At 37.5% G+C, this 19,555-nt stretch overlaps 1 protein-coding gene and 1 long non-coding RNA gene across 2 annotated transcripts; both read right to left on the reverse strand.

Moving 5' to 3' along the window:
• Positions 1 to 266: 266 nt before the first annotated feature.
• Positions 267 to 19,278, reverse strand: atp6ap1lb (ATPase H+ transporting accessory protein 1 like b). Its single transcript, XM_052091967.1, has 7 exons — positions 19,149 to 19,278; positions 16,640 to 16,680; positions 14,671 to 14,756; positions 14,198 to 14,439; positions 12,664 to 12,714; positions 12,316 to 12,559; positions 267 to 1,333 (listed from the first exon to the last, which is right to left on the reverse strand). The coding sequence occupies exons 1-7, from the start codon at positions 19,244 to 19,246 to the stop codon at positions 1,097 to 1,099; spliced, it is 999 nt and encodes a 332-aa protein (XP_051947927.1). The 5' UTR covers positions 19,247 to 19,278; the 3' UTR covers positions 267 to 1,096.
• On the reverse strand, positions 4,598 to 6,698 carry LOC127619176 (uncharacterized). Its single transcript, XR_007967540.1, has 4 exons — positions 6,578 to 6,698; positions 5,680 to 6,169; positions 5,287 to 5,353; positions 4,598 to 4,869 (listed from the first exon to the last, which is right to left on the reverse strand). It is a non-coding gene; the product is annotated as an uncharacterized LOC127619176 (long non-coding RNA).
• Positions 19,279 to 19,555: the final 277 nt, after the last annotated feature.

Raw genomic sequence — 19,555 nt, forward strand, 5'->3', positions numbered from 1 at the left:
TGATGATTACTGATTATGATACTGAGGGTATTAAACACTTATATGAATAATTGTACAGCATTCTGTCAGCATCAGCATTACCTGACTTTAGTTATACTGTACATAGTATAAATTCACAGGTGGTGCTAATTTTATCTAGCGGTCCGAATATATTCCGCCTGAAAAGAACTGTAAATAGATCTAGCAATTAGGAGCTCATATATATATATATATATATATATATATATATATATATATATATATATATATATAAAAATGGTGCAATACATCAGATACTCCTGAAGCTTAAAAAAGATCAGCTACATGTTTTATGCACTTTTTACTATTTAGTGATTTTGAAGGTGCTTAATACGGGAAGTTTGTTAGTTACTAAAATAGCAGTTATGGATCAAGATTTATATTAATATCTAGCTGATAATTTAAAGTCAGTGATTATATTGATGGGGTTCCTGAATCTACTTTGTATAGTACTGCAAAACTTAAATTCAATACAGCAGAATATTAAGCACTGTTCATTTACAATTTGTTTAGTACTTTTCATATTCACATTCTGTCAGTTCTGCATCAAGGCTGACAAACATTTTTGCACCACTTTGGCAGTCATAAAGCAGTTCTAGTAATTGGCAGATCAGCAACCCCCATAGTCTACAGACACCAGATGAATGATATGGTGATTTTTGGAGAAGTGTAAAAAAAGAAGACTTCCATAACAGACCATATCACTGTCATTTCACAGCTTGTCCTTTGTCTTCTGTCATCACCCAGTCAATTCTGACCTCAGTACTTGTATTCAGTCAGTGAAGTGCTTTGCAAAACCCGCCAGAATGGTGGTTTATTAAAAGGCAATCTCATTAAACATAGGCTTCCCAGTCCTGGTCCTGGAGAGCCGTTTTATGTCCAGGTTTTGGCTCCGGCCTGGGTTTCATTTGGATTCATCAAGGTAATCGCATCTTCTGCAATGAAAGGAGTTTGGTTGTTCAAGATTTCATACCAGGCAGGAGGAAGACCAAGAGGACAATGCAGCCATCCAGAATCAGAAATAGTAATCCTTTCGTCCTAAGTCCACACTGGTCTTTTGCATGACTGGCACCACTCCTTATACACTGTTCTTGTCTGGGAGCTCGGCCTCAGGGGTGCGGGGGAAGTAGACAGTAGTCTTGTGCTCTTCATAACGGTCAATGTGCTTGAGGTGGACAACCATGTGCAGGGCATAGGCCAACACCAGCAGCAGGATCAGAGAGGTGATGAGGCCCATCAAGATAGCTGGAGTGAAGAAGGTTGCACAGTCGCTAGCTGAAGCAAATTTGTTGGACTGGACATTGAAGGCCTGGATCTGAAAACAAAGTACAAGGTAAAAGCGATGATGATAAACTCCTATAACTAATTTTCTGCCTGTTCAACTTACAAATAGCAAATACACTGCATACCCAATTATTAGGCAAGTGAGTATTCTGATCTTATCATTATTTCCATGCACATTTTCCAACTCCAAACCATATAAACTTGAATGCTTATTGGATTCAATAATTTTCAGGTGATATGTATTTGTGTAATGATGGTGTGGCGAAAGTGACTAACACTTTAATTCAAGGTGTGCATAATTATTAGGCAGCTTCTTTACCTCAGGTAAAATGGGACATAAAAAAGATTTAACTGACACTGAAAAGTCAAATATTGTAAAATGACTTTCAGACAGACGCAACACTCTTGAAATATCTAAACTATTGAGGCGTGACCATCGGGCGGACAATGAAACGTTTTGTTGCTTTGAATAGTCAACTGGGGAGCAAAATACGCATGGAGAAGAAAAGGTGCAAATTAACTGCAAAAGACTTGAGACGAATTAAACCTGAAGCTACCAGGAACCCATTATCCTCCAGTGCCTCCATATTCTAGAATTGCAACCTACCTGGAGTGTCCAGAAGTACAAGGTGCCAAGTGCTCAGAGACATGGCCAAGGTCAAGAAGGCTGAAACACGACCACCACTGAATATATTCACAAGTTGAAGCGTCAAGATTGGGCAAAGACATACATGAAGACAGATTTTTCATGGGCAGATGGATGGTCCCGTGTCTGGATCACTAATGGACACAGGGTACCACTTCGAGTCAGGTGCCAGCAAGGTGGAGGAGGGGTACTGGTATGGGCTGCTATAATTAAGGATGAGGTAGTTGGACCTTTTCGAGTTGAAGATGGAATGAAACTCAAGTCTCAAAACTACTGCCAGTTTCTGGAAATGTAAGTGCAGCGTAGTTCTAGCGGGAAGACTAACAGGTGCACATCATTACACCATTAGCTAGGTAACCCCTAGCCAATCACATGTAAGCCATTGTTTTATACGTCTGCTCACAATCTATCACATTGCTGTTTCAGTGTGCTAACACGGCAACCTCCACCACCAGTTGAGTCCCATCCAGTATGGAGGTAGTCTCCTTGCCCCTGCCTCCTATCTTCGGCAGGATATGACAGTTCCGAGTACTACAACTTCGGACTTCTGTTTTATATTCATCAAATAAATGTCATCTTATTTCACTCAGTCTGTGGGACTTCATGATAGAAAGTACTTTCTTCAAGCAGTGGTACAGGAAGAAGTCCTTAGCATTCAAGAAGGCCATGATCTTGATGCAGGACAATGCTCCATCACATGCATCCAAGTTCTCCACTGCTTGGCTAGCCAGCAAGGGCCTCAAAGACAAATTAATCCTGAGGTATACCATTTGCCAAATAATTTGGCATGCAGTGTAAATAACTTTTTCACATTATATTGTTTTGTTGAGCAATAGAAGTGTTCAGTCTTGATGTGAAATTGAAATTTTTGGAATTTGGGAAATAATTTGCCTTGAGGAATTTCCTGTACGTTTTGCAACCTGGTCTCATAGAATCACATTGTCATACCTAATTTTTAGCAAAATGATTTTCACGTGGCTCGTTGTACATATCGCAGAAGTTTCCAGGTGAAATAGACACTACAGGCGCTACAACAACAATTACTTTTATTCACATTCATGCAAATCACAAGTAAAATGGCAGATTATCGGTTCATAAACACATACTTTATGCCTGGTTCTTCACACAGTGATATCTTATGACATCCAAACACATTTTCTATTGCACATGACTTGTAAGGCAAAAGGTGCTATATGTAAGATTGACAACAAGCGTTTGAAATGGTTACTGTGGTCCAAATTCAAAATATTGGAGAGTTGTCTGCCCCACCCGAGACTCGAAGCTCATGTGGGTTGCCAGAATATTGACATGCAAATTAGCCAACTCAGCCTCCATTTTAAAGGATTTCTGGGCTTTAAGCTGTCTCCATCTTCCAAAGGCATCTCCAATATTTATCCTTGTTTTACTACGCCACTGGTCATGGTGGTTTTTAGACGGATGACAAGGCTTTTAAGGTCGGGTGGAATCTCTTATCTCCATGGCTGCAGCACACAGTGTTGTTAGCTTGCAAACTTTTTCAAATCTGGCAACCTGGAGGTGTCAAAATACTATTGGTGAGTGGGCAGTGGGTGGGATCTCACAGGCCAAGACATAAAAAGAAAACTTCATTTCAACTTCAAAGTTGAAAATACTGGATGTAGCATTGTTATCGGAGAAGCCAGTATTTCAACTTAGCATGTTTCCTAATTCTCTAATGACATGTTATGGTCATTTTATGATTTAGTACAGTAAAAACAAGGGTGTAACTTTGGTTTGAGAAGTGGGGGGGACACAATGATGTTCTCCATCGAAAAATGTTTTCTATTTGAATCCCATTTCCTCCATTTACATATAGGCTACATTTAGGGACTATGGCGATACAAAATCCAGGAAATGGATAAAAAGTTGTTTATAATGATAAATTTTGCCAAAAAGAATAATAGGCTACTAAACTATATATAAGAAAAATATGTCTTACCTTATTTATTGTTTAATAGCCAAGACTTGAGAGAATCATTTTATAAAGTAAATAAATTTCACAAAACAAACTTTTATTTCAAACTAACCGTTTAATCTGACATTAGTCAGAGACACATCCACCAAACCGCAGGTACACAAGATTATTTGTTACACAAGATGCAAAATTGAAATACAATCTCACAAACATAAAAACAAACATTTAACTTTAATATAAAGAGATTTTTTAGTGTCCTCCATCTATCAATTCAATCCCATCTCTCCATATACTAACTATAATTTCTGTGTGCTGCGCTCATTTGTTTTCATTTCTCCTCAGGGCCGTGCAGAGACCTTTGGAGGGGCAGGTGCTCAAAGTATAAAAGGGGCACATGGAACAAGGCTTTAAATAGCGTGGTGCTCAAAATATCAATACAGTAATATATCGTGACACATTCCTTGCTGATTCGCAGTATCGATCACGGATGATTCTGTATTGATACGGCAGCAAATGCTGTGATGCAGTTTTGGAAAAGAAACAGAACAGAAAAGACAATTTTAAGTTTAAAAGTTAAAAAATATTTTCTGTCCAGAATAATTAGAAACTGAAGTGTCTTAAGTTGTACCAACCTGATGGCTTTTTCTTCTCTGTTATACAGAATAATTAAGAACAGCCGTTATAGTAAAATCAACGTGGCCCATGTTTCAGTACAGTAGAGTATAGTTTTATTTAATGCCATGTCAGCATTTGTGGCTATTTTGATGGCAAAAACTGAATTACAAAAATACAAGAGTTCCATTAATATAATAAAAACAAAAACAAAGCAAACAGAAAAAATACAGCAATTTTATTTTACAGCAAATACAACAGATTTTGTACATTAATGTGATACCTGTTCTGGTAAAATCTTACTAAATTCCTTGAGTGAGTATGCTGCCTTTGCTGTTGTTGTTGCTGCTGCTAATACTGGAGTTGATCTGAGAGACTGTAGACATTAAAACAACAAACATATAGGAGATATATTAGCTGATTAAACAATTGTTATGTTACCATGACAAGATGTAGTAGTAGTAGTAGTATGTTTTATTTAATGCCATGTCAGCGATCAAAGCTATTTTCATGGCAAGAATTCAATTACAAAAAACAAATATCATATAAATACAATAAAAACAAAACAAATATAAATAGCAAGTCATATTATACAATATTTTTTTAAGATTAATATATGATAAGAAATCCAAAACCTTTTCAGGCACAATCTCATTAAATAAGTCCTTTAACGAGGTAACTTCATAAAAGAGCATTCTACTTGTGTTAAGACCAGGACAATCTAGTAAAATATGTTTGACAGATATGACAAGATGTAAAGATTGCTGAGAGTGTTTGGAACTGGCTCACTGACCTGCCAAGGCTGACTGCTCCAAGAAAATAAGAGGGAGATGCTCACAGAGGCTGCTGCACACCAAGAGCTGCAGGTAGAGAAAATAAGATACCAGATTCAAAAAGTAAAATTATCTGAGAAAAAAAAAAACATTAATGGGGGATAGGATGATGGTGGCCATGGCAGGGGTGAGAGTGAGACACAAACATCTATATAGACAGAGGTGTGTGTGCTTGTCTGTCTACAGTACACAATACTGTGATCATGATTTCAAGTTGCATTGTGACTCTGAGATGTAGTTGGATTTTGATTGATTATGTCTAATCAAAAATATAAATAAAGAAACTAAAATGTGTATGTGTGTGTTCATTCTGTTGGCACCTACTAAAAATCACAGTGTAGCATTAATCTTACCAATAAGTGTTGATGAGTTGTTGTAGACTTTTATAACAGAAATTTCCTGTTGGCCATGTCCCTAAAAATGTTAATGACATTATTGTCATTTATTGGAATGTCCTTCTCAATGGCCAACAGAAGAAGGTCAGACAATCTCTCCTCTTTGCAAAGGCTGTGGACACCGGAAGTGTGCCATATGTCTTCAGCAGCAGAGTCATGTTGGGGAAAACTAGATGTGCATTGGTTTCCTTGACCACTGACAGAATAGAGGACACATTGGCTGGTGGTGGGCATGAGTATGACGTATGGAAGACCTTCAATTCTGTCTGCAATTTGTCTTCATCTTCAATATTGTAGAACTGGCACAGTTTCTTCACAGCTTGGAGTGCAGCTGTTGGAATGCTAGCTGTTTTCCAGTTCTCTGGGACTGTCAGGCAATGGAAGGCATGCAATATTTCCCATTTGGAATTATCTCCTCCTTTAAAGCATCTCTGAATAGTGGTCTTTGCTGTTGTAGAAAGAAAATATTTTTGTCATTTAAAATATAATTATATTTTAATCCTGTTCTGAATTGTTTTATTTTTATAATGATAATTCAGAGAATGAGAAAATCAGTATAAGCCTTATCAGTGTTGTTGTGATAATTATTTTAAGGCACTCTACATTTTTTTTTAAATAAATACTGAAATAATAATAATATAGTTTAATTTAGTCAAAAGGCATAAAAAGACAAGACCCCTCGACGCCTGTGAGTGAAACTTTTCTCCCTCAAACAGCAAGCTAACGTAACGTTACTTCTACAGGCTACACACAGCAATATTTACAACATATCTGCATGCTCTCTTCACGTCGTTCTTGTAAAATAATAAGTAAATAAACATCAAAATCACTTCACTGGGAATGAATCCCCACTTACCAGCTGCCGCGGTCGCGGTGTTGAAGATATCTTCCGGTAATTAAAAAATGCGCGTGCTGCGGCCGTGCGGCGTGAGGAATAGTCCCGGATGAGGTCGTCGTCAGGTGAAAGGTCATCATCTGGATCATTTTATTTAAGGCTAAATTATTAATCATACATTTTACTAATATTTAGATTTGGCATAGGCAGGCATTCACAAAGGGCCTTTAATAAATAAAAAAAATGAGAGGAATTTTTATTTGACAAAGGGCACTTTGGGCACCAAGGGGCAAGGGGCAGGTGCTCAAGCACCCAACGCCCCCCTCTGCACGTGCCTGTTTCTCCTCATGAGGCGGGATCCTAAACAGCACAACCTTGTTACCGTCGGACAGTCAGCGGCTGTTTGCTACGGAAGCGTATTGCATTCACTTGAGAAAAAAAATCTACTCTGTTTTTCTGAATTAACGACTTAATTATCTCAGAATTATGAGATCATTTTTCATTAAAAAAATATTTTGTTCTGTTTTTCTGAATTAATGAGATCCCTCAAAATCCTGCCAGGAGCTCTATGGGAGCTAATGTGAAAATGTATTAGTTCATCGACAACCACAGAACTTGCTATTATATTAATTACAGATACAAATTTGATTATTTATATTAAATTATTCTCTTTGTAAAATAAAAACAAATCAATACAATAGCTTATAAAAACATCACCAAAGTGTATTTCAATGCATAGTAAAAACCTTAGACATGTATGAAACACATATAGGCCAAACCCAAAATGGCCAAAGCGGTTAATAAAGAATATGAACATTCAGCTAAACTGTGGGAAAACTGATTTAGAAAGCAATATTTGTTTTACTGTGAGCAAAAATATCATGCTGTAAAACTATAATGAAAATAATATGCTATAAAATCATTATGAACGAATTCTCCTAAAAGTGGGCTCACTTGAACAAAAAAGGGGGCCCCTTTTAGGAGAATAATTTAATATAAATAATCAAATTTGTATCTGTAATTAGCTACAATAGCAAGTTCTGTGGTTGTCGATGAACTATTACATTTTCACATTCATTAGAATTAAAATTTCGTGTCCTGGTGTTTATTATTAATATAACAGATTCATTTATTCATGGATTTTGATTCCAGTGGCGGCTACATATGGATTATTTCCAATTTCCAATAACTCCAGAGCGTTGTAAAGTCCAAAAGTCAACATGTTTTGAAAAAGGATAGATGTAATAATTTCCAAAATTCACAACATGTTTTTATCTAACTGAAATATTCCTACTCAATCCATGTTTGTTGGCGTTTAGACTTTCAAAACCATTTTCACTGTGGTGGAAAAAACTTGCTGTATACACAAAGCTGAGGCACGCACCTTCCGGGGCAGTCTAGCTAATATATAATATATATAGGCCTATGTATTTATATAGTCTAGCACTATTATATATTACAAAAAAGATCAGTATAATGTAGGACTATCTCATGTTCAGCTAGGCTCCATTTGATCCATATTATTCTATTTTATTCAATACATTTTTAGGGTGATGACGCCATAAAATATGACGACAGACATTAGAAGCTTCATTCTAAAACCTCAATAGAAGTTTCGAATGTAAATATGACGTGACATTTGGTACAGTCTAGTATGAACGGTCAGAATGACCGCTATGGCCATTCTAGTAGTTCTAGAATTCCAGTTCTCGTGTTCAATGCAAGTACAAGTCTATTGCTTGATTAGTGTCCTTTGGAAGATCAAAGCGTGTCTCAGCCATGACAGTATTACAAATGTCATAGACAGTAATGTCTTTGTATTGAAGGCCAAGTTTAAAATATATCTCTATAAATTCATACGCATCCAAGTCTCAGACGACTCAAAGTAAAATAAAACCGGATTAAACTTGAAAGGCGGGACATGTTTACTTCCATGCAATCAAGCTAAAATAGAGCTCCTGGCAGGATTTTGAGGGATCTCATTAATTCAGAAAAACAGAACAAAATATTTTTTTAATGAAAAATTATCTCGTAATTCTGAGATAATTAAGTCGTTAATTCAGAAAAACAGAGTAGATTTTCTTTCTCTCAAGTGAATGCAATACGCTTCCGTAGTTTGTGGATTGCGTAATGTCGGCAGATATTTTTTAAAATTAACTTACATTTTAAATGAACAAATATTGTAAGTGAACAACAATAGCTCAAGTTTAGAAAAACATTTATTATTAAGACTTTAAAAAATATTTCTGCATCTGAGTATGAGTTGAGTTGAGAATAACAATAAACTAGCAGCCAGAGTCTGCTTGTCATACATTGCTGACAGAAAACGCTGCGGTTTAAAGTGGACTCATTTTCATGGTACACAGAATGTTCTAGGGCTAGGCAACATTAAATGTTTAGCTAACAGTTTGAAGTTACCTAGCAACAATGTATGTTAACGTTAGCTCAGTCAATGTTAGTATCAACAGGTGTAGACAAAATAAAAATTACCCTGACCTGATCTAATTTACTGAATCAACCAACTCACATCTCCTTTCTTTTTTTCATCCATGAAGATATTAAAACCTGTTGCTGGCGTTTCATGACTGACTACTGCGATACCGGCTGCTCAGTAGAACTTTCAGTGCGCTTACAGTTACACTATTAAGAGTGTGCACGAGACGTTCCTGCCTGTCTCTGTCAATGCGCGCGTCCACGTACAGGCACGCAGACGCCGCGCACTGACAGAGACAGGCAGGATGTCTGTATTCTGCTCGGTCCTGCTCATCCGTGGCGATGACGGCGCGCGGTTAAAAAAAATAATAACAAACGAATTTGAAAGTGGGGGGGACACGAACAGGATTTTGAAAAGTGGGGGGGACATGTCCCCCCTGTCCCCATAGGAAATTACGCCCGTGAGTAAAAATATTACATATAGCACCTTTAACATTTTAATTACATAACCAACCAATTGTGCGGTAGCTCAACTGATAGAGCGTTTTACTTGTGCTGCAAAGTACGGAAGCCCGTTTGGCCAATGGTTTATACATTTTTTCTGTCTTGTTTTCTCAACAAAACAAAAGTTGTTTTCTCAAGATCACGATTTCAGTGTAAATCACTGCAGAATCATTCCAGAGATTTCATTCAGTGTGGCAGGGCGGAGGGCGGGGCCGGGTCGTGATCCTACACACCCGGTCCCGTATTAGGCTAATCAAGCCTTCGAGAGGGATAAAGGTCGACTGCAGAGGATCGTGTGGGGGAGAGAGATCGTTTACGGACATGTCCATTGTGTGTGTTTGTCTTTTGTTTAAGTTTTATATTAAACTATTATTTATATTGACAAGCCGGTTCTCGCCTCCTCCTTTCCATTGATCACTTTACACTGGTGCCGGAAACCCGGGAAGGAGGAGGGATACGCCGTAGTAGAGTTCCCGCCACTACCGTCCACCCCAACGGAGCAGCCGCGGCCATCTGCCGGGGGACGAGGAGCCTAGCCGCCTGGAAGAGGACGATGGCCGCCAACCGCAAGTGGAGAAGGGGCTCCTAACCAACCGCCTGGAGCGGTCAGGGCCGCTGCCAGGGGCGGAGGAGTCCCCTACCGGCCACTGAAACGCGGCATGCTTTGAGACCGCCGACCGTGAGCGGGGACGGGCTCTCTGCCGACCGCCTGGAGCGGGAGAACCGCTGCCAGGGGCGGGGGAGGCGCCTTCTGTTCCGCCAGGGGCTGGAGGTCTGCCTCCGATCCGCCCGGAGAGGTGCGGCTGTCATCCGATAGAGGGTGGAGGAGTGGCCAAGGAACAAGCTGCGGCGTATCGGAGAACTGGCGAGTTAGAGTTTTTCTTTTTTTTTCATCTCTCTCTCTCTCTCTCTCCTCTCTCTCTCTCTCACTGCCGCTCTGCGTTGGCCTTTTCCCTCTCTTTTAAATTTTAGTGTTTTTTTGGGGGGTACTACACTGTTACAGGAAGTACCCCCCCCAGTTTAATTATTTCTGTTTCCCTTCCCTTGTCCCCTCCCTCGTCCAGGTATAGACGGGGATGACCTGCCAGCAGACGGGGCTTAGGGCACGCCCTCCCCCAGGGAAAGAGGGGGGGATGTACGTCATGCTGGGGGCTCCTGAGAGAACGAGGGAGGAATGTGGCAGAGCGGAGGGCGGGGCCGGGTCGTGATCCTACACACCCGGTCCCGTATTAGGCTAATCAAGCCTTCGAGAGGGATAAAGGTCGACTGCAGAGGATCGTGCGGGAGAGAGAGATCGTTTATTGTGTCCGTCATGTGTGTTTGTCTGTTAAAGTTTCAGTTTATTGTTAAACCATTATTTATATTGTCAAGCCGGTTCTCGCCTCCTCCTTCGAATTGATCACTTTACAACCACATGACTGATTCAGTATCTGGTATAAGTTTGAAACCAATACAGTCACATAAGCACATTTCACTCCTATTTTTTATAAAATGTTACAGCCCATCCCACAAGCATATTTATTTTCCAATCTACGTGTTAATAATCATTTATTAATTTACTCTCATACAATGTTAAAATTTTTTACAGAACACAGTAACTTCTTAACTCATATATGAAGCCTTTGATCCTTCACATTTATTTATAAACAATTTAGTTAACAAAAGATGAAAACAACATAATAGCGTTGATTATTTATTGCTAGTTGTGCTTCATTTTTGACCACCAGATGGAAGTCAGTTGAACCGTGTACAGAAGTTGAGTAAGGAACCCAATTTCAATAAGTTTGTTATGAAAGCCCAACCGCTTCTGAAAGCTTAATTTTCACATCATTACTCTATGGTTACACGATTATGACTGAGAAATGCAGCTCGGCAGGCTTGCGAGTCACTTGATAAAACTGAGATAAAAGTTTAAAAAATCTCCTTGACCTACAGAGAAGCCCTGTTGTGATAAACTGCAAATAAAGATGCTGTGCCTGTGACGTTATGCTGCTCCAGGTGCCAAAAGATGTTTTCTTTTGAAAAGGTGAAGTCAAAATCACGAGAACAAAAGAGAAAATTAATTTGTGATCACGAGAAAACAAGACAGAAAAAAGTGATAAACCATGGCCAAAATGGGCTTCCATAGCAATGTGGGTATGAGGGTTTAAGGTTTAGGGTAGGGAGGTAGGTTTTGTTGATGTAAAACTCGATAGAGCATTAACCTTAAAATCCTCATCTGTTTGGTAGAACAATTACTACTTGTACCGCCACACAGTGGACATTTCATATTTGGAAAAATGTTGCCACAGTCACATCATTTTCCAGTCTTCGATTACTGAAGAAAGTAAGATAAGGTCTGTGGTTAACGTTGCTTGAGGAGACATTCGTGTTTTGTTCTAGAACATAAATGACATACTATCATACCTCAAATGTGAATTTTAAAAATTGCTACATAAAGACTATGGCTGTTTTCAACAGATTTGCCAAGGAAGTAATCTCACATCCTTCTTGTAGTTGCAGTCCTGATTTACCAACTTGTTAGCAACTTATTTTTAAAGTTATGCTGTAGAAATAACATGAAAGTCTCCACCAATAATGTTAACCACAGACCTTATTTTACTCCAAAATTGTAAACAGCAATTCTAAAAACCCACTTTAAATTAAAATTGGTACCCATGGCTCAAAAATGCTTATCCTCCTCTGGGATTTATGACTACAACCTGAACATGAGCATTTCTATAAACTTATAATAATTTCCAAATATGACCATAAAAGAGTCTCAGAAATAGTAAACTTCCATAAACTGTTGATTACACTAAAGATGATATCATGGCAGTTACCTGAAAATCTGTGAAAGTGATGTGCCAGTTTGCAGAGCTGTCAGTGTGGGAGCTGGGCACCAGTAGGGTGTCATATTTCTGTAAGCTGCTGACATGCTGGCAGTGGTAAGAATAGGTAGCAGGAGCATAGACCTCCGTGGCATTGAACGTGGCCTCATGAGTCCAGTTGTAGTGGATGTGAACACTGTCCAAGGTAAACCAGTTTTGGGCAACTGATTCGTAGAATGTGTTGGACATCTGAAGCCTTCAGTGCACAAGACAGACAATAGGAAGTAATTGTAGACTGTGTTATTTTGCACATGATTCTGTCAGATTTGTTAAGATGAGTGCAAGGAAAGAAGTGTTTACCTGATGACAAGACTCCTGATGTCTTCCACATCGCCCAAATGCAAAGAGAGCCTATAAGAATGTCATTAGGATACACAATTACAAAACAGTATCTATGACAATATATACAATGGGGTCAAAAATCCTGTGACCACATTGAAAATCTGGGATTCAAAATCTGATTGAAACCTGGAAATCAACATAAAGCTTTAGGATTTTGAATGTGTTTTTTTTTATATATATATTTTTTTTAATTAAAAAGAATTGTAAAATGACAAAATGAAGAAGAAATATTGAAGTCTCTGCACTATTTCTAGGCCACTAATCAAATGTAAACAAATCTGTGACATGGACACTAAAAACCCTAATACTGTAAGTTGACTTAACTTAAATTGAATTGAGTAATGGCATCTCCAAAACTTGAGTAATTAAGTTCAATTAACTTGGTGAACATAGAATGAATTTAACTATTTAAGTTAAGGTAAGGTATTGTTGCTACAAAACAACAATAATAAAAAAAGAGTTCAAATCTCTATGAATTCTTAATGGAATATTCTGGGTTCAGTTCAAGTTTAGCTCATTGACAACATTTGTGGCATAATGTTGATTACCACAAAAATACATTTTGACTCGTTCGTCCTTTTGTTTAAAAAAAACAAAACAAAAAAAAAAAAGCAAAAATCTTAGTTACAGTGAGGGATTCAACACAGAAATGTGAAGCATTAATTCTTCTGTTAAATCATTATTAACTTATTATACTTAATTATTTGAGCTTTAAAGTTGTTTAAATTTAAATTTTTACAGTCGTTTGATGGTTTTAGGGTTTCTTGACATTAAATTGCAATGGAAACTAAGATGTAAAATTGGTTATAACTTTACATTAAAGGTTTGTAAGTGATTTTATCACACTAAAATCATGTTTACACCCATATCCTAAACTTTTGAAACCGTGAGTATTTTAACATTTAAAAAGTGGCACCCATTCACTTCCACTGTAAGTGCCTCACTAGAACCCAGATTTCTGCTTTTTTTTTTTTTTCAAGTAAAAAAGAAACAGGTCAAAATAATTTTTTGTGGTCAATCAACATTACGCCACAAATACAGTCCATTGTGCTTAACTTGTATTGAACCCAGAACATTCCTTTAATAACAACTATTAAAATGCCCCCATATGTTCTATTTGACCAAGTAAACATAATGAAATAATTCAAGCACAAGTGCATGAGGGGTACATCAAATACAAAGAATGAATAGTGTGAGCATGAAGAAAGTTTCAAATTTATATTCATATTTTTACTCAAATATTTTATGTGTTATGCTAACAACAACCAAATTAATAGTAAAAAAAACAAAAAAAAAAACAAAGCTAAATAAAAGCATTTTCACTTGTGGTCTCAGACTTTTTAACCTTTATATGTGTCTGTACTACAATCAACAAAAATGACTTAGCCACTAACATAAAACAAAACACCGGCTTTAAAGGATTTTGGGTCTGGGCAACTGAGATTTGACAAGCTACACAGTACGGAAGGTAGAGATTTGTAAGTAGACATACATGGCCTTCTCCTTGGTACAAACAGAGCCTTTGGTGTCCACTAGTGCATTGGTTCCAAACACCCTCTCTGTGAGGTCCAGAAAAGTGTTGTTCCTGTATCGAATAGCCAGTCTCTTAGCTTTGAAAAGGATGCATATCTTGCCATTGTAAGCCACAGTCAGTGGGGAGTAGGGTCCCGAGCTGGTAGACTGTAGTAGCTTCCGCTTGGTTCTGGGTTGGGCATGCAGATGCCACCCGTAAGGCTGTATGAAAATGATAACAGGACAAACTGAGCGATGATTTAAGGTAATGCCATCAGACAGCAGAAATAGAGATCACACAGACCCCCTGCTCCACACAGACATATTTTCTACATTTAATGATGTTTTAAATGTGTTATGTCTGTCTTATGAGTCTTGTAAAATGCTGGATGAATTGAGGCAGAGATGTTATGGAAGCCAAGGTCACAGTGACTATCAGAGAAAATGCAATACCTGCAGTATTCTTCTGAGTGGATTTTCAGCTGCAGGCGAGTAACTCTCCTCATGTGAGGCACTTGGACTCTCAACATGTTCTCCATCTGCATCACAAAATGTTCAAATGGGGAAAAGGAGAGATGAGTGAGTTAAGCACACCTTATTTTAAAACATGTAAGGAAAAAATAGCTGTCTTTTCTGACGTAAGGAAGGAAGTTTCAAAAAGATGAATACAAATCTGAGCGATAAAGGGAGATCAGCAACACTAAAAAACACTTGTCTTAAGCTTTGTGATAACAAAATTGTATACAAGGTTTATGCTTAAAACAAGAAGAAACTGTTTGCCCATGGGTACAGTAGGAACAGTACATATTCTCTGAAAACAAATCGTATTATCATGCACGAGTTTGCTTCTCAAGTAAATTTATCCAATATTAAAGATATTCAAATATATTTCCTGGAAAACAAGACAAAAATACTGATTAAGAATTATTGTTTTACAATGAATATACTGTGCAGTACTGTGTATAAACAAATCTGAAAATTATATAACATTTATTTTGCATCAGCTGTTTCCCTACAGAACTTTTGCTTCATCTGTCCATGTAAAATTATTTTGTTATGCATAAAAACCCACTGCCATTGAACCAAATGAAAGAGTAAAATGTTTTCGCAGAATCTACACGAATCAGAACATGATAAAATTGCATGATGCTCCATTATAATGCATAGAAATAAATGAACCACACAAGTATTACCTTATGATATAATGCACAAATTTAACAAATATGATATAAACACCATAAGAACTGTATCACAAAAGAAATCGACTAGATTTAAAAGAAGCCCTAGAAAAATATAACACTGAAAAATACAGAAGTAATGCAACCAGTGCACAAGTAGGGTGAATACAGGTAAAACCCTAATGCTCAAAATAATTAATTGTTTTGAGTAGAGAAACATTTAATCTTACAAATTAGTTCAAATAAAATAAACCTTGATGAATATTTAGAACTTTCTCGTTCTTTTGAGTTCACAAAACTGACACATTTTAAGTAACCTGAATTGTTTTGATTGCCAGATGCTGTGTGCACATTGTGCTTTGTGTTGATTATTTACTGAACGATTGCATTATGTGTGGGCTCGTTTGAAAGATAATCGCCTCCTCTAAGTAATGGTATGTGATATGTTATGCTCTATTTAATTTTCGTAAAGTTGAAAGGGGAAATGCGGTATATAAGCAACACTTGTTAACATGAAACATGTATGTCAAAGACATATACTTAGCTATAACTCACTATATTTTTGTTTGTGAGTAAAACAAATAGACTGGTTGTATTCTTTTGCTTCCACCACCATATGACACATGGCTATTTGATGAATTTGATCTTTTCACTGCTAGCAATAATATGTACAGTGCAAATTATTAAAACAATTATCAAAATGGGACACTTCTGATTTGTCTACAAATTTCTAAGCACTTGTTCAGTTTTGATCATAATGCCTACATGCATTGTAAAGTACAGCTTCTAAGCTTTCAAACTATGACTATGTTGTATTGGTTTCAGTTCAGCCAAAGAGTTCAAGTTAAGTGCCATTGAAATGTATAGTAAGTTTACTCAGCTCATTTCAAATTAAGAGCAATTAAGATGAATGTGTAAAACAAAATTAAAAATCCAAGTTATTTTAACTTAAACTTGGGAGTTTATTCATTAAAAAAAATATGTAACTGATTGACTTAATTTTGACTTTTTTTGGGTGCTGCCATTTTATTATGGTTTACAGTGAGTATCCATCATTATGTTCATATTCTTCCATTACTTTAATAAATCAGCATCAAGTAAGATCATCCTAGTATGGGATAACATTGATATAGCCATTTAGCTCATATAAAAAAAAACACTCCAATGCATAATGATCAGAAAGTGTGCCACTCTATCTGTATACATTTCTACACATAACTGCCATTTAAGTAAGAGCTACTGACCTGTTTTAATTCTCACAGCTTGGTATGGGGGGACCTCCGAGCTGTAATGGGGGAAAAAAACACAACAAAAGAGGGGGTTGATCACTTTGAGTCACACTGTGGCCTACTTATAAATGTCTTAGACAGATTTCCCATAGATCCACTCAGCTTGATCCAGCAGTGATGCATGACCACAAGTCTGACATCTTCAGTCCAGATTAATGTCTCAGGAGAAGACAAGACATTTAGTCAAATGTCATCATTCTTGAAATGTGCTTAGCACCTTTAGTCCATCAACAAAGTGGCTTATTGGCACCTTGCATATATATTTGCACATGTATATTTGTCTCATGTCACCCTGTCCCTTGATGACTGCTTTAAAAAGGAATTTTATGCACTGGAATTTGATGGATTATCCCTAGATGAACAATTTATACATCTAAACACAGAGATAATGAGCTTGGCGGACGATCTCCTAAAACCCTATTAAGAATCCTATCACCCTATCAGGCAGATTGTTTCCTACTATGTGAATGTGTTGAAGGGGTAGATTGAGGCCTGTTCACCGGAAGCAAAGTCAGTAGGGTATGTGTGTGTGAATGAATTCAACACAAAATCAGATTGTGGGGAAAATAAACAGATTAATGCAGCAAGAATTTAAGTTAATTCAGTTCCTAAGAGGGAAATGAGCATTGCATCAATTATAATCCAATCAAGGTGGCAATACGGCACATGGCTCTGCACATGTAGGTAAAAAAAAGGAAAAATATGTAAAAAGCACTAAAACTACTTCCACTTGAGCTGTTTTTTTTTATACATTCTACTTTCCTGGTGGCTCTGCTAAAAAAATAGACAACATAACACTGTATGCAAAGCAAATATGGTCTTTAGAGCCTGGCTCAAGAGTGTTTGTGCACGAGGAGTGTCTCTCGCTTTTGTTCTAATGCAAGTTTACCGAGGTCAGCAGCTGAGGACACAGTAGGCAAAGTGCTGAATTGGGCTTTTATATAATGAAAAGCAGAGCTCACACTATGTCTTCACCTAACGGCCACTGTCAGAGCTTGATATCATCTTTTTGCACATTTAGATAATAGATTTTGCATACAGATTAAATGTTACTGCATACTGATACACTAGCACAGTACTCTACCTACACAAAGATGCTTAAAAATAGATTTGATCTGTAAACGGTAATACGATTACAGAGTTTGGTTCAATTCTACTTGCTGCCATTCTTGTGCGTCTGTTTTGGGCTACTGACCCTGAGAAACTTGAGGAGGGTTGTGAACCTCTGAACACTTTTTTTTACTAGTAAGACCCATTTCTGGACTAACAAGATCCCCAATTCAACAGCCTGCAATGCTGCTCTTATCGCTTACATTATAAATCCTCAGCTTTAGATCTATTGAGGGATGAGTTAGTTGTTTACCATAGCTGCGGTGTACAGAAATGAATGAAGATGTAGGTTATCTCTAGATTTTACTCATAAAAACATGGATGGACTAAGAAAAAATTGTTCTGTAATAAGATTAAATAGGGCAAAACCTAAACCTTGATCCTGATTCATTTCAAACAAAACCTCAACCTTGATCCAAATGAATTTCAATCAATTATAATATACATTCCATAAAACCGCACAAATACAAAACAAAATACATCTGAAGACAAGGCAGACACTGTCCAGAGAAATAAAAGTTACCCTACTGAATAAAGCCAATTTAAAAATAAGCAAGTTTGCTGATGTATATCTAAAACTTTGCAGCACCTTGACAGAAATAGCACACTGTATTAAAAATAAATAAATAAAAACACAAGACAAGTCAAGTACATATGATACTGTATATTTGTAGTGAATGTCACATATAATATATACAAAAATAATATTTAACACTATAAATTAAGAAATAGCCATGAAAAGCTTGTAAACTTCAAACTTCTTTGAAACTAAATGTATTTTGTGTCTGTATGAGCAATAGATTACTCAGAACTCATAGCATAGATGTAACCACTGAGCCAATCAAATGAGGTAATCATACATTTGTTAAAAAAAAAACAGGCAACATCTATACTGTGTTCCAGGTCTGTTCTGTGTAAAGGAATTCAAGTTCTGGAAAAGTGAGCAAAAATCTTACTGTAAGTAATCAGTAAATTCAAAGATGTCTGTTTTGACCAAGCCCTTGGAATCTCACTTCTTTCTTTTCATGAATACAGTGGAGAAGCATCTGTAAACCAACTCCTACAGACATAACACTGGATGGGGTCTGCCTGCTGTCCCATTGTCATAGCCATGTTTGAATATCTTACAGAGACAAGAAAAACTGCATCAAAAACACAAGATCCTCTAAACCTAGAGCCCACACACAGGAAATTAAACTATGTGCTCCACAAATGCTGCTTCAACATTTTCTTATAAGAGGCTTAATTTCTTGGTGCCTTCTGCTCACTGTAAAGACCAAGACAGTGCATCAGCTGCACAGCATCACTGCCCCATTCCCCCTCCCCACACTGGAGCTGAAAGCGCAACCCTTACCTTCTGTCCAGGATCGCGTGCACTTGATCGAAGGGCAAAGACAGAGAGATAAACACACACAACAGAAAGAAAAGAAGGAAAAGCTTGTGTTTAGCCATTGAGACAATCTGACGAGACTGCCAGAGATGAGGTCTGCTTCATAATCTGCTTTGAAAGCACATCCCTAAACCTGAGCTCTCTGACAGGCGGCCTAGGCAACCAATGAGGGGGCAGGAGGCAGATAATCGTGCGTCATTCGCCTCACAGCCTTCATTCTTGCAGCCTTTCTCTCCCCCTCCACACCCTCTTGCTTGCTTTCTCACACACTCCTCTACCCCTCCCCTTTGCTCTTTCTCTTCATCTCTCTCACATACAAGCATAGCTGCTAGACAGCCCAAAGCAAAGGGACTTATATGTTTCAACTCCTG

The sequence above is a fragment of the Xyrauchen texanus genome, chromosome 25, assembly GCF_025860055.1.
Source record: "Xyrauchen texanus isolate HMW12.3.18 chromosome 25, RBS_HiC_50CHRs, whole genome shotgun sequence".
Lineage (NCBI taxonomy): Eukaryota > Metazoa > Chordata > Actinopteri > Cypriniformes > Catostomidae > Xyrauchen > Xyrauchen texanus.